This window comes from Medicago sativa, chromosome 2 (genome assembly GCF_051527215.1).
Source record: "Medicago sativa cultivar Bolivia chromosome 2, Bolivia_mono, whole genome shotgun sequence".
In the NCBI taxonomy this organism is placed as follows: domain Eukaryota; kingdom Viridiplantae; phylum Streptophyta; class Magnoliopsida; order Fabales; family Fabaceae; genus Medicago; species Medicago sativa.
Window position 1 is genome coordinate 18,049,203 of NC_140750.1, and position 15,672 is coordinate 18,064,874.

General features: G+C 32.4%; 3 protein-coding genes across 3 annotated transcripts; all 3 read right to left on the reverse strand.

The window, feature by feature from the left end:
* Positions 1-1,195: 1,195 nt before the first annotated feature.
* LOC146945141 (heat shock cognate 70 kDa protein-like) lies at positions 1,196-3,255 on the reverse strand. Its single transcript, XM_085743506.1, has 2 exons — positions 3,036-3,255; positions 1,196-2,933 (listed from the first exon to the last, which is right to left on the reverse strand). Exons 1-2 carry the CDS (start codon positions 3,253-3,255, stop codon positions 1,294-1,296), a joined length of 1,860 nt encoding a protein of 619 aa, XP_085599632.1. The 3' UTR covers positions 1,196-1,293.
* A 5,232-nt stretch (positions 3,256-8,487) lies between these two features.
* LOC146945142 (heat shock cognate 70 kDa protein-like) lies at positions 8,488-10,675 on the reverse strand. Its single transcript, XM_085743507.1, has 2 exons — positions 10,438-10,675; positions 8,488-10,335 (listed from the first exon to the last, which is right to left on the reverse strand). Exons 1-2 carry the CDS (start codon positions 10,655-10,657, stop codon positions 8,705-8,707), a joined length of 1,851 nt encoding a protein of 616 aa, XP_085599633.1. The 5' UTR covers positions 10,658-10,675; the 3' UTR covers positions 8,488-8,704.
* Positions 10,676-12,939: 2,264 nt separating this feature from the next.
* On the reverse strand, positions 12,940-14,312 carry LOC146945143 (uncharacterized). Its single transcript, XM_085743509.1, has one exon. The coding sequence runs from the start codon at positions 14,304-14,306 to the stop codon at positions 12,951-12,953; it is 1,356 nt and encodes a 451-aa protein (XP_085599635.1). The 5' UTR covers positions 14,307-14,312; the 3' UTR covers positions 12,940-12,950.
* Positions 14,313-15,672: the final 1,360 nt, after the last annotated feature.

Here is a 15,672-nt window from a genome sequence, read left to right on the forward strand (position 1 = left end):
GAATTGATGCAAATTCAAAGAAGGTTCTTGTGGGGAGGAGGTTTGGAAGGTAGAAGGATTAACTGGGTGAGCTGGGACGAAGTGTGTTTACCGAAAGAAGAAGGTGGTCTTGGAGTAAAAGATTTACATTTGTTTAATTTATCTCTCTTAAGTAAGTAGGTGTGGAGGTGTCTGTCAGATGAAAATGTAATTTGGTTGAAACTAATCAAGTTCAGGTATGGATCAATATCGGTTAAATTGCTTAATACCGAAGGTGAAAGTGGCAGCAGGATGGTCTCAATTTGGTGGCGTGATTTATGCTCATTTGGAAATGAAAAGGGCGTTGAATCAAACTGGCTAACAACTTCAATCAGCAGGAGAATAGGAAACGGGGAAAACACATCATTTTTGAAGTATGGCTAGGTGAGCACAGTCTCTGTCATGAGTTTCTGGAATTGTATGCATTAGCTACTGATAAGAATATAACACTAGCTAAAACAAGAAATCGGGAAGAAAGCGTGGAAGATTGGAGATGGAGCCGGTAGCGTCTTCCGAATCAGGCAGTGAACAGATTTGTAACAGAGTTGTCGACGAAACAGTCATGCGTGCACTTGCGGACTGATGTAGCAGATGCGACCTGTTGGAAACAGGAGGCAGGTTTCGGATTCACTGTTAGAGGCTGCTACCTGCTGTTTTGCAGCTTGCAGGTACGCGACAATTATGACGATGATTTCATCTCAGCTGTGGAAGGAATGTGGAAAACGGCTGTGCCATCGAAGATAAGTATGTTTGGATGGAGTTTGCTTCAAGACAGGTTACCAACGAGGATGGAATTGTGGAGAAGAGGCGTTATTCGCTATGTGCATCAACAATGCTGCGTTTTTTAACTTGAATTTGAAAAACTGTCGTGGTCATGGTTTATTTATGGGGAAGGAATAAAAACTGTAGTAGCTAGTAGCTAGTTCGCATAGTAAATAGGCCAGTGATGTTATTTGGTGGGTTTCTCAAGTGGTTGTTTCACTTTGTATGGTTGATAATTTTCTCTGTAACTTCGTTCGCAACTTTGGAGCAGCTTTGCACATCTTGTGCTAGTTTGCTCATCATTAATAGATTTTGCTTATAAAAAGAAATCGGTTTTGTTTGTAAAGTAATCTAAGAAACTTGTAAACTAATCAAATCATATGAAATATAAACTAACCGTAGAGAATTCGAGTTAACTATAAACTTTATAAGAAACTACTTAACTATTAGATAATGCTTACAAAACATCAAGACAATACTTAAAAACTTAATTGAGAAAAATAAAATAAAAATCTAAATAGTCTTAGCTATAATGTGACTCATCCTACTCTCAAGCCCCTTTAGATGATCCTCCAGCACATCTATTTCAACCTGCTTGTTATTCTCATCAAGCAAATTGGTAGCCACCACAATTGCAGATTCGATCTTCTCAATTTCTTCTGAGGAGAGCTTTACATTAATATCCTCCTTCTTTAAAGCATTTCTCATTTTGTAAATGTAATCATCCAATGCATTCACTGCTTTGGCCTTCCTTAGGAATTTCTTGTCCTCAACACGATAATTCTCAGCTTCTTTAATCAATTTTTTAATTTCTTCAGCTGACATCCTATCTTTGTAATTGGTTATTGTAATCTCATTTGAACTGCCAGAAGTATTATTCTTGGCAGAAACTGTCAAAATACCATTTTCATCAATAGAAAAACAAACATTTGAAGAAGGGGAGCCACGAGGAGCTGGGGGTATGCCAGAAAGATGAAAAGAACCAAGCAAATTGTTGTCACTTGCTCTTGTTCTCTCACCCTCATAAACCTCAATCAAGGAACTGGTTTGATAATCATGAACTGTAACATATGAATTTGTCTTCTTGACTGGAATGCAAGTGTTCCTAGGAATCACCACACTCATGATATCTCCTTTTACTGACCTACCAAGAGACAAAGGAGTAACATCCTGCAGCACCAACTTCGGAACATTCTTAACATCTTCACTCAACAAAGCTGCCTGAACAGCTGCCCCAAAAGCTACAGCCTCGTCAGGGTTAATGCTCTTGCACAACTCCTTCCCCTTGAAAAAGTCCTGCAACAGCTGCTGCACTTTGGGAATTCTAGAAGACCCACCAACAAGGACGACATCATCTACACGGCTCTTGTCCATCTTAGCATCCGCAAGACAACTCTCAACAGTCTTCATACATTCATCGAATAAATCCATATTCATTTCCTCAAACTTTGCCCTATTGATTGATGAAGAAAAATCAATGCCTTCAAATAAAGAATCTATCTCAATAGTTGTGATAACAAGGAAAGAAAGTGATCTTTTTGCCCTCTCACAAGCGCTTCTCAACCTCCTCAAGGCTTTCGGATTCCCACTAATGTCCACTTTGTTCTTTATCTTGAACTCTTGTACAAAGTAGTTTACCATTCTATTATCAAAATCCTCTCCTCCAAGGTGAGTGTTTCCAGCAGTGGCCTTAACTTGGAAGACGTTGTCCTTAATCGTTAGTATAGACACATCAAAAGTTCCACCACCAAGATCAAAGACAAAAATATTTCTCTCTCCAACACAACATGTTCTCTTGTCAAGGCCATATGCAACAGCTGCGGCAGTAGGTTCATTCAATACCCTAATAGCATTGAGGCCAGCAATAGCACCGGCATCTATAGTGGCTTTTCGTTGAGAATCACTAAAATAAGCTGGCACCGTAACAACTGCATTTTTAACAGGTGCTTCTAAATATGCCTCAGCAATTTCCCGCATCTTTGTGAGTACCATAGATGACACTTCTTCGGCATAGAGCTGCTTCTCCTGATCCTTGTACTTGACCGTAATCACGGGTTTGTCATTGTCACCGGCACTGACTTTGAATGGCCATAACATTATATCATCTTGAACAACAGGATCACTAAACTTCCTACCTATTAACCTTTTAGCATCTGAAAAAATAACATAAGTAATTCTCATCACTTTTTCTGCAATTATATCTGTTAGAGCATTAACAACAAAATATAATTAGGAAAAAAAAAACATGAAATTACCAAAGACGGTGTTTTGAGGGTTGGCAGCAGCTTGGTTTTTAGCAGCATCACCAATCAACCTTTGGTCTTTAGTAAAAGCAACACAAGAAGGTGTTATTTTGTTGCCTTGATCATTGTGAATGATTTCGACTCGGGAGTGTTGTTCCTGCCATACTGCAACACATGAATACGTTGTTCCAAGGTCTATTCCCACAGCAAGTCCTTCATATTTTCTCGCCATGACTACGTCGTTTGTGGGTTTTCTTTTTGCTTTCTCCTTGGTAGGTTTTTTTCTTGGTTCCTCGCCGGTAGGTTTTGTTCTCGTTTTACTGAATTGGCAACCCATTCTTTAAAACAAAACAAAAATTACTCTGAAACGCTATATATATCATATATATAGAGTCATCCTTCAAAAAAATATATAGAGCCATATATAGTTGTTGATTCCGTTGGTTTCACGGAAAGTGCACATATATTTGTTTTTTTTAAACAAATCTTTTTGGTTGTAACGTGATCTTTGGAGTTTGGATACCCTTTCAAAACAAATTCTTTAACAAATATTTGGATACTATCATTCAAAAATAATCTTTGAAAATATTTTTCTTTTTTTTTTTTTTAAAAAATTCTATATTCTTTGGTGCCTCCTTCAAAAAATCTTTGGATACTATCCTTAAAAAAAAATCTTAGCAAATATTTTTCTTTTGTAATTTTTTTTTGTATATTCTTTGATTCATCCTTCAAAAAGATGCATATTATGTTTGTTACTAACTCAAAAACGAAGGATGCATCAAAGAATATATAATATGCATCTTTTTTAATAAAAAAAGGTCTCTTGGGTATTATTATTAAAAACATATTATCTTTGATGCATATTATGTCACAAGAGACTTTTTTTAATAATACCGAAGGTGAAATTTATCTATCTATACCATGTACAGTATACTATATATAAAGAAAATAACCTCTTTTAGCTCTTTTGGATTGACTTTTTCACTTTCTAAAAATGCTTGGAATTTTTAATACAAATAACACATGTAACAAATAGATAAGAATAATTTTAAATATTAAAAAAATATAACAAAACATGATATGAATATATATATATCTCTGATCATTTTTTCCTTTATCATTTAAAAAAGTGTAACAAACTAGATGATTATATTTATACTTACTTTTTCATTATCTCAATTATACTCTTAAACAACATTTTATATAATAAAGATTGTTGTTGGTGTCATTAAAACAAATTTAGATTATATTTTTTTTGTTATATTGTTGGTGTCATTGAAATAGATAAACATGGTTAACTTGGTTTGTTATAATTTGAAAGCAACAAATATTTATATTTTTAGATTTAATCAAAATCAAAATTTCATAAAAAAGACACTGTTCATAAATTTCAAATGTTAGCACAATAAAAAGTGAGGAAAGACGGACACGTGAGTGCCCGTCTCGTCTTTTCGCTAGTATATATAAAGAAAATAGGTTTAAAATACATGAGTTTAGTCTCACTTTTTCATTACATATTTTACCCATCATTTAAACTAATTTATTTACTATTTTATCCTTTAATAATATTATTTTAATTTTTTATTGAAAAATCAAATCCCATTAAAATAGAAAATATCTTACTACAAGAACAATATTATTTATGAGGGGATAGAGACTTTGGGTTGAATTTTTTATAATTACAGTTATTTCTAGTGGTATTTGTCATTATAAAAAAATTCTAGTGGTATTAAAAAGAAGAATTTATATTATATTTGTTAAATTACCGTTGTTATTGAAAAAGATAAACATGATTTTTTGGGTTTGTTACAACTTGAAAGTCACAAATATTTGTACTTATAATTTGAATCAAAATCAAAATTTCATATAAAATATTGTTCGTAATTTACATGCATTAGTGATGTAGTAAATCCGCAAGTGCACGGTTTACCGGTGTAGTAATAAAGAGTATCGTTCCGATAGAGAGTTGTTTAATTTAATTAACCTTTATGAATGATTAGAAGAGAATTTAGTTGAAAAGTTGGGATTTTTAGAGGTTTAAAATAGCAATAATAAAAAGTGCCTTGGGATTATTGATTCATCTTGATGACAAACCCTTCACAAACAAAACCCTAAACCTAGAACTTTATGTTGGACCCACTTTCTAAAGACAAGTTTCTCTTAAGCCTATCACATCTCCTTTCGGTTTTAGTGATTGTGTTTCTCTAGCAACCACGCCTATTCTCATGGTTGATTGCTATTAGAATCCTTGAAGAATGAAACTTTATTGTCTCAAGGTTTGCTAGACTATTCTCATGTCTCGCAATCCTTGTCTAATTTCACTTGTTCCAATATCAAAACTTCTTCTTTCGATGCTTCACTTTGATATTTGTGATGATGAATTAACAAATACTAACCCTCCGCTGTCGCATTATGAGTTTGATATTTGTTAATTCATTATAAAAACGGTGAAATTAGATTAGAAAGTAGATTTACATAAAATTAGGGTTCAAGGCTTGGTTTGATTGGTATTATGTCATTAGACTCATCCAACAATCTCAAGACAAGAAGAGTCTACTCACTCATGTTCATCGTAGACATAGAAGAGAAGAAGGAGAAGAACATAAAATAAAATAATAAAAAGAAGAACTTTTATTAAGAGAAAACAATTGTCACTATTGAATTCCAAGAACAAAAGATGAATTGTTGTGATTGCTAGCTACTCTATTTATAGTTTACAATGACTTAAGCCCTAAGAAATAAATCGCTAAAGTGTTACACAAGAAACCACGGGCTTTAGGTCAGAAATAAACTAATAGGTAGCTTGTCTGGGAAGCAGAAAAGCAGCAAAAGGAATCCTGGGAGGTGGCACAACCGTGTGGCTGGTGGCACGGGGCGTGCCAAGCTTCTGACTTGGGGGATGTCATATTTTTGTACCGAATCTTCGTATTTTCAGCCCGAATCAGCTCCAAGTCTCCTTTCTTTTGCTCCAAGACTCAATCTTTAGAATATTCGTTCATGAAATTAAATAACTTGCAATTGAAGTAAAATAGTTCAAAAAAGGAAATAAAAGCAAATAAAATCTAAATAAAATAGAATCAAATAATATATTAAAAACACTAATTTATTGACTCATCAATTAGCGCAATAAAAAGAATGGAAAGACGGGCACGTGAGTGTCCGTCTTTTCGCTAGTATAGTATAAATACTATATATAAAGAAAATATAAGATTTTGGGTTGGCTTTTTCATTATCTTAGTTTACACCTTTAAACAATTTTTTCTATAATAATGATTGTTGTTACCGTTAGTGTCATTAAAAAGATAAGAATTATATATTTTTTTGTTATATTGTTGGTGTCATTTAAATAAATAAACATAGTTAGTCTAGTTTTTTTCTCAACAAAAAAAAAAGGTAGTTTAGTTTGTTATAATTTGAAAGCAACAAACATTTAAATTTATACTTATAATCAAAATCAAAATTTCTTAAGAAAAAAACAGTTCATAAGTTTCAAACGTTAGCGCAATGAAAAGAGCTGAAAGACAGACACTCACTAGTATATCTACACTTCTATACTATATATAAAGAAAATAACATATTTTAACTCTTTTGGGCTGACTTTTTTTTTCTTCTAAAATTATATCTATACTTCTATACTATATATAAAGAAAATAACATGTTTTAACTCTTTCAATACAAATAGCACATATAACAAAAAGATAAAAGTAAATTCAAATATTAAAATAAAAATGTAACAAACTATATGTGTATATCTATACTTAATTTTTCATTATTCCAATTATACCTTAAACAACTTTTTCTATAATAAAGATTTTTATCGATGTCATTGAATTTCAAAAAACTTTTATATTTTTACTTTTAATCAAAATAAAAATTTCATAAAAAAACATCGTTCATAATTTTCAAATGTTAGAGCAATAAAAAGAGCGGAAAGACGCGCACGTGAATGTCCGTTTTTCGCCAGTAATAATAAAGAAAATAGATTGTTTTGGATTGACTTTTTCTCCTTTCAATTATACCCTTGTGCAAATTTGACCATAAGAGGGGACAAATTTGACCAAATCAACGGGGCACAAGCAACCATAATAGACTGTCATATCTCTATAGCCTCTACTTTAAGCAATTTGAAGACCATGAAATATTCCACACAGCTCCACATTTAGATAGAACACTTCAGGCGTCCACTTTTGCTGCATAACCAAAAATAAATCCCCCTTTTACACCTCTCAAGACACCTCCACTAGATGCTTGCAACCCCGAATCGGTCACTGCCCAGTTTAGATTTTGATCCTGCCTACATTTAACTCCTTGAACTAAATAAATATGTGCACTTAAATCACAAACTTCGGCAGTTTCAGCTCTAAAAATATATATTAAAAATAGTACCCTTTGAATCTCTTTTTGCGAATTGCAGGAAACAACAAATAAAAAAAGGGATAAATTCAGTTATTGCAAGATTCTTTTAGTAATATTTTATCCAAACTGATTCATCAAAATCACTCTATCAACAATTCAATTACATCTGAGACTTAAAGCTCTATTCGGATCTTTTGATGCAATGCTCGTCTTATCGAGTTCAATGATACCATGGTCCACAACACCATCAACTCTATCAAGGATTTTGATTACTTCAGCTGCAAGTAATACAAAGTCATTGGGATTGACCAGCACAGTTGATAACGTGTTTACGATAATAGTGGTGGATCATACTAAATTGAACAAGTGGTCATATAAGAAAATATAAAATTGATCAGGAATGAATGTATTACATAGAAGGTTGAAGGGAGTGGCATCTATTAAGGGTAGAATCATGCTTAAGGTGGATTAAATGGATGACAGTCCAAAAATTAGAGATAGGTCAGGTACACCAAGAAATACTAGAGTGAAAATAAAGAGTTCCTTCATCTATAATACTGCATTCTGCTCTGCTGTCAATTTAATGCCTCAGAATTTCTTAAGTCACGTCACTTTATATTATCCACTTGACGCTAACCGAATAACACCTCAGAATTACTCAAGGTCCCGTTTACTTTATGAAAACATTTTCTATTATCATTTTCTGAAATTCTTACTAATGAAAACATTTTCTATTATCATTTTCTGAAATTCTTACTAATAAGGAGATAATAGATTCTCCACCTCCTCAGCTCTAAATTCCAAGTCTGAAAATTTGAAAACACTGCATACCATTCCTCTAATCTGATATTACATCAGTTTCCCTGCTTCTTAATGCTTAGTGATGATAAAATATGCATTTGAAAAATAAAATAAAATCACTTTTGAATTATGTCAAATCAAGTTCCATTCCAAATAAGAAAAAGTTTGCTTGCACAGAAATTTAAGAGGTTCAGCCGAATTTTTTAGTTTCCAAAGTTAAGTTTTCATAGCAATACTACTATAGAATGGAACATGAATCACATTTTAATGAAACTAAACAGACCTGTTCTCATGTTTGTGAGGAAACTTGTAAACTAATCAAATAAAAACTAAAATAGCTGCAATGGAAACAGGAATGCCTACATCAAGGTTTCAAATATACTGTTGGCATGGTTAAAATAGCTGAATGATAGTAACAATTTAAGTAATATGTCCAATCTAAACTTTATCAAAACTTACTTAACTATTAGATAATGCATAATAAACAACAACAGAATACTTCAAATCTTCATTGGGAAAAAATCCTAAATAATCTTAGCTATAATCTGTTCCATCCTACTCTTAAGCCCATTCATATGATCTTCAAGAACATCTATTTCAACCTGCTCGTTATCAACCAAATTTGTGGCAACTGCAATGGCTGATTCAATCTTCTCAATTTCTTCTGAGGACAATTTTAAATTAATATCCTTTGTCTTTAAAGCATCTTTCATTTTGTAAATGTAATCATCCAATGCATTCACTGCTTTGGCCTTCCTTAGGAATTTCTTGTCCTCAATACGGTAATTCTCAGCTTCTTTAATCAATTTTTTAATTTCTTCATCTGACATCCTATCTTTGTAATTGGTTATTGTAATCTCATTCATTTTGCCAGTGGATTTTTCCTTAGCAGAAACAGTCAAAATACCATTCTCATCAATAGCAAAACAGACATCGTAAGGGAGGCCGCGGGGAGCTGGAGGAATGCCAGAAAGAATTAAAGAACCAACCAAATTGTTTTCACTAGCTTTTGTTCTCTCACCCTCATAAACTTCAATCAAGGTACGGGATTGGTTATCTTTAGTTGAACGATATTTTCGCGTCTTCTTGACAGGAATGCAAGTGTTCCTTGGGATCACCACACTCATGATATCTCCTTTTACTGACATACCAAGAGACAAAGGTGTAACATCCTGAAGAACCAACTTTGGAACATTTTTAACGTCTTCACTTAGCAAAGCAGCTTGAACAGCTGCCCCAAAAGCTACAGCCTCGTCAGGGTTAATGCTCTTACACAACTCCTTCCCATTGAAAAAGTCCTGCAACAGCTGCTGCACTTTAGGAATTCTAGAAGACCCACCAACAAGGACGATATCATCTACACGGCTCTTGTCCATCTTAGCATCCGTAAGACAACTCTCAACAGTCTTCATACAATCATCGAATAAATCCATATTCATTTCCTCAAACTTAGCCCTATTGATCGATGAAGAAAAATCATTGCCTTCAAATAAAGAGTCGATCTCAATAGTTGTGACAACAAGGAAAGAAAGTGATCTTTTTGCCCTCTCACAAGCTGTTCTCAACCTCCTCAAGGCTTTTGGATACCCACTAATGTCCACTTTGTTCTTTATCTTGAACTCTTGTACAAAGTAGTTCACCATTCTATTATCAAAATCCTCTCCACCAAGGTGAGTGTTTCCGGAAGTGGCCTTAACTTCGAAAACGTTGTCCTTAATCGTTAGTATAGATACATCAAAAGTTCCACCGCCAAGATCAAAGACAAAAATATTTCGCTCTCCAACACAACCTATTCTCTTGTCAAGCCCATATGCAACAGCTGCGGCAGTAGGTTCATTCAGTACCCTGATAACATTGAGGCCAGCAATTGCACCGGCATCTATAGTGGCTTTTCGTTGAGACTCTCTAAAATAAGCTGGCACCGTAACAACTGCATTTTTAACAGGTGCTTCTAAATATGCCTCAGCAATTTCCCGCATCTTTGTGAGTACCATAGATGACACTTCTTCGGCATAGAGCTGCTTCTCCTGATCCTTGTACTTGACCGTAATCACGGGTTTGTCATTGTCATCGGCAATGACTTTGAATGGCCATAACAGTATATCATCTTGAACAACAGGATCACTAAACTTTCTACCTATTAACCTTTTAGCATCTGAAAAAAATAACATTAATCAGTAATTCTCATCATTTGTTCTGCAGTTATCCTTTAGAGCATTAACAACAAAAAATACTTAAAAAACAAAATAAAAATTACCAAATACAGTGTTTTGAGGGTTGGCAGCAGCTTGGTTCTTAGCAGCATCACCAATCAACCTTTGATCTTTTGTGAAAGCAACACAAGAAGGTGTTATTTTGTTGCCTTGATCATTGTGAATGATTTCGACTCGAGAGTGTTGTTCCTGCCATACTGCAACACATGAATACGTTGTTCCAAGGTCTATCCCCACAGCAAGTCCTTCATATTTTCTCGCCATGACTACGTCGTTGGTGGGTTGTCTTCTTGTTTCCTCGCTGGTAGGTTTGCTTATTGTTTCCTCGCTGTTAGGTTTTGTTTTTGTTTCCTCGTTGGCATGTTTTCTTACTGTTTTCCTCTCACAACTGACTTGGCAACCCATTCTTCAAAACAAAATAAAAAATTACTCTGAAAGTGAAACGATATATCTATAGAGCCATGAGTGCTTATCGAGATAACTTTTGTTTGTTGCTTGACAGCCTCTATTGGCACTACGTGGTTCTTAGGGAGGGTTTTTGTTGTAATATGGTTTGTGTGTCGGACCCTTTGTGTTGGTTTCACGGAAAGTACATATATCTATACTAATATAGGAAGATAATAGGAGATCTTGGCAGTCTTTTTTTTTATTTTATTCCAATAACACCATTAAACAAATATCCGTATAATAATGTGATATTGTTGGTATATTGTTGGTCTTATTAAAAAGGATAAGAATATTGGTTATATTATTGTTTTTTTTTTTTGACAAGTTGTTATATTATTGTTGTCATTGAAAAGTATGAAAATTTGTTGAGTTTGTTACATTTGAAAATCATAAATATTTATACTTTTTTTATAGAAGATATCGATACTTTTGTTTTTTTACCAAAAGAAAATATATAGATTTATAATTTTAATCTATATTAAAAATTTATATAAAATATCATTTGTAATTGACACGTAAAAATTCTATAAAATATCATTGATAAACTAACGCGTTAGCACGCTAAAAATTGTATGTCTTTCTGCTAGTATATATAATATATATTGATTTTTTTTAAACAATTTTTTTTCTTTAACATGATCTTCGGATACTCTTTTAAAACAAATTCTGTAACAAATCTTTGGATACTATCCTTATAAAAATATCTTTGAAAATATTATTCTTTTGAAAAAAAAATTCTATATTCTTTTATTTCTTTTCAAGATGCATATTATGTCACTAACTAAAAAAAAAAAAGTATTATTATATTTCAACATGGTTGTATCGAACTTGCTAAAGGATCTAAGTGTTTGACCACTTAAACTAATCCATTGGTAATAAAAGTAATTATTAAGTAAAAAAAAATTGAACAAAAAATCTATATATCAATACTATTTATAAAAAAAAAATAGATTGTTTTGGCCTGACTTTTTTTCTTTTCGATGACACTCTTAAGCAAATTTGACCAAAAGAAATTATTTTGTTGGTTTCATTCAAAAATATAAGAATTTATATTATATTTGTTATATTTTTTTGAAAGTAATTAAATTTGTTATATTGTTTGTTTCAATGAAAGTAATAAACATAGTTTATTACAATATCAAAGTACAAAATATCTATTATTTATACCTAAATTTAAGTCAAAATCTAATTAATTTTAATCAAAATTTCATAATAACCATCGTTCGTAATTTATATGCATTAGCACAATTAGAAGAACAAACAGACGACCACAAAGTTTTCCCATCAAAATGCTAGTTATATATAAATGGGATACATGGTTTTGAGGTGGCTTTTTCATTTGCAATTATACCATTAAACAAAATTTCCTAAAAAAAATGTTATATTGTTGGTGCCATTCTAAAAGACAAAAATTTATATTATATTTGCTATATTTTTTATGTCAATGAACAAGATAAGTATAATGTGTTATAATATGAAAGTGTAAAATATTCATACCTTTAATGGTGATGAATCGATAGTCCAAAACAACTTTGCACACACAATCAATCAAAACATTCAGAATCGCTACATAAATTAAAAACATTAATTGATGTGGCAATTCTAAATGTTTTGATTGGTTGTTTATGCAAAGTTGTTTTGAACTATCGATCCATCACCATTAAACTCATAAAAGAAATCTATAACAATATATTAAAGGAATACGTGATTTTAAGAATGTTATATATGTTATATTGTTGATGTTATTGAAAAATATAAAATTTTCATTATATCTATACTATATATATATATATATATATATATATATATATATTTATTTATTTATTTTTTACACTAGAAACCCATATATACTACACAAGCATTAATTCCTTAAAAAAAAAAAACACGAGCATTAATATTACGTATAAAACACGGATAAGATTAGGCAAATAAAAGAATTTGCTCAAAAAAAAAGGCCAGTAAAAAAAAGTAAACAAATTTGCTCAAAAAAAAAAAAAGGCCAGTAAAAAAAAGTAAACAAACTATTAATGTTCAACAAATTCAAATTTTGGCAAGCAAAAGGCTAATAGGTTGAAATACATACCACAAATAACAGTGTACAGTATGCAAGCTACTCAACTAGAGAATAATCTACTTCATATCGTAGATGTCTAACACACCAATCAAACATGAAAGAACCTGTTCCATCAAGAGTTGAAACCGTAATGCATTTTTGCAACTTTTTATCATCCCATGAATACACACTACAACTTGTAGAAAACATATTGATGATGTACACAGAGTTGCTCTCATATCCCCACAAGTTTGGATTGCTCAATGCATAACAATTTGCCCTGAACTTATCAGCAACATAAAATAGTGCAATGTCACCCAAAGTTTCCATTTTAACATAATTCATGGTTGAGCCTTCTATCTTGAACACATTCTTTATTTGCCTATGCCTTAAATTAACCACCAAAAGTTGTTCATCGCATATAACGAGCCTTAGGTTATAGTAATAAATTTCATTGGGAGTACTATTCAGTTTTAGAAATTTAATATTTGAAGAGTTCAAGCTGAGTACCCCTATGTTGGCCTTAATAGTGACAACATATATTATATTATGGAAAATCACAAAGTCAACCACGACCCCTTTATCTTTCATTGTTGAATAAGTAACCCATCCACAATTTCGAGATTGATAGACATGCAAACGACTTAGACATAAAATCACCAAGATAAATTCTTCTGAGTATTTGTCAAAAGCAAGCAAGGCACGGTCAGTACAATTATAATTGTTAATTCCGATAGGGGTATCGATTACCTTCTTTGTTCTTGTAAATGGGTTGATTAGCACATAAACATCATCCCTCACCGTGATAAAATATCCACTAGAAAATGTAACATAGTTATAGTGGTTGAAGAAGTATTCCATCATCTTCAAGCAATAAACTTTTTGGTTGGGTATGCTAATAAAGGAACATGATCCCTTGCCATGGTTGCTAATAAAGGAACATGATCGCTTGCCACTACATGGACCTTGAAGTAGTAATGGTTCTTCAGATGCCAAGAAGGATTCCAAGAAATTTCTCCAGTAGATTTTATGAAAAACCCTCCAATTCTTGCATACACCGGCAAACTGAAAGAGATCGTCAAAATCTAGTGTTTTGGAAATGATATCAAGCACATCCGAAGGAAGTTCACAATTCTCTTCTACCTTCAATGTTTTTCCATTCGTCTCAAGTTGAAATGGAAGTGTGATTTCATGTTCCTTTGGCAGGAAGGTGTTGAATCCCAAAATTAAATCTGTATGCCCTTTAAACAGCTCCTTTACTGCCGCCACAACACCTCTTATATCAATTCTATGATCCTTGAAACTCATCAGAACGTTTAAGAATTGATCATACTTCATCATGTTATGTTGAAATGCAAATTTGACTGCCGCAAGATATGCCAGTCGATCGTAGTGGTTTGAGCAGAGCTTCATCTTTATTCAGAAAATGAATTATGTAGAATAGCTTTACACTGGCGTTATTGAATCGGTGGTTAGCTTAAGCACCGTATAATACGATACAATTAGCAAAGGATTGTTTCTTGAATTTGAATTCAGATCAATAATCTTTGAATCGGTTTGTGAAAGTCCGATTCTATGCTAAAGTCGATGAAATTACCTAGGTTGTATGTAGAGAGGATAGACCATATATATTTTGTCAAAAAAAAAAATATACATATATATATATATATAGGCTTAAAATACATGAGTTTTGGCTGACCTTTTCATTCCTATTTTACTCTTTATTTAAACTATTTTATCCTTTAATAATTTTTTTTTAATTTTAATTAAAAAAATTAAATCCCATTAAATTAGAAAATATCCCATTACAACATGAACAATATTATATAGGAAGGGAATTGAGATTTTGGGCTGAATTTGTATAATTTCAATTATACCCTTTGTTGTAGTATGACTCAAAATTTGATGGATGGAGAATATTGTTGCTAAAAATATAAAAGATTTGTTTCAAATATATTTTGTGCTGAAAATATATTTATGGACAATAAATATATTTTTGTACCGTATTAAGGACGATTTGATGCAAATATATTTTGAAAGGGAATATTATATTTTTGATGCAAATATTCTTTCACTAAAGGAGAATAAAAAAGAAACGTATCTTCAGTGTGATATTCGTTCCAAATTTATGAGTTATACTTTTACTATAAATATAGACCTTGTATCAGAGTAAACCTTCCTTGAGATAGAGGGGGTTGAAACAAGGGTTTAGAAATCAAACTAAGGTTTGTATAGAGTTTGCTCTTGGCAACAAACACTAGGGTTGGGTTGATTCACCTTGGGAAAAACTATTAAGATTGAGTCTCTTGGTCACGAGAAGAGATTGGGGCTTTGGGTAGAATTAGGCGGGAGACTTATTCTTGTAACCCATTGATATATCTTTTTTAAAGTTACTCATCAATATAGTGAAACGGATGGCTGCTCTCTCCCCCAGACTAGGTCAATTTGGACCAAACTGGGTCAACAAATTCTTTTGTGTTCTCTCTTTCTTTCTCTTGCTGTTTATAACTTCCATACACTTTATTTGGTTGCTTGACTATCACTTGCTCCACACATCAAGTTTATTATGGCTGAAATCTAAGCAACCTTCTTTTAGTTACACTTTTACTGATTGGTGGAAACATCCGACATTGTGTATGGGTGTTCATGTTAATTTGTTGTAATTTTTGTGCTTTTGTTTGTCGCTGTTTCTTTAGCGGCGCATTGACTCTGTAATTACTTTCCTTTGGTTCTTCTTTTGCACATCTTGTGCAGGGTGAACCATTGTGGTTTTATTGAT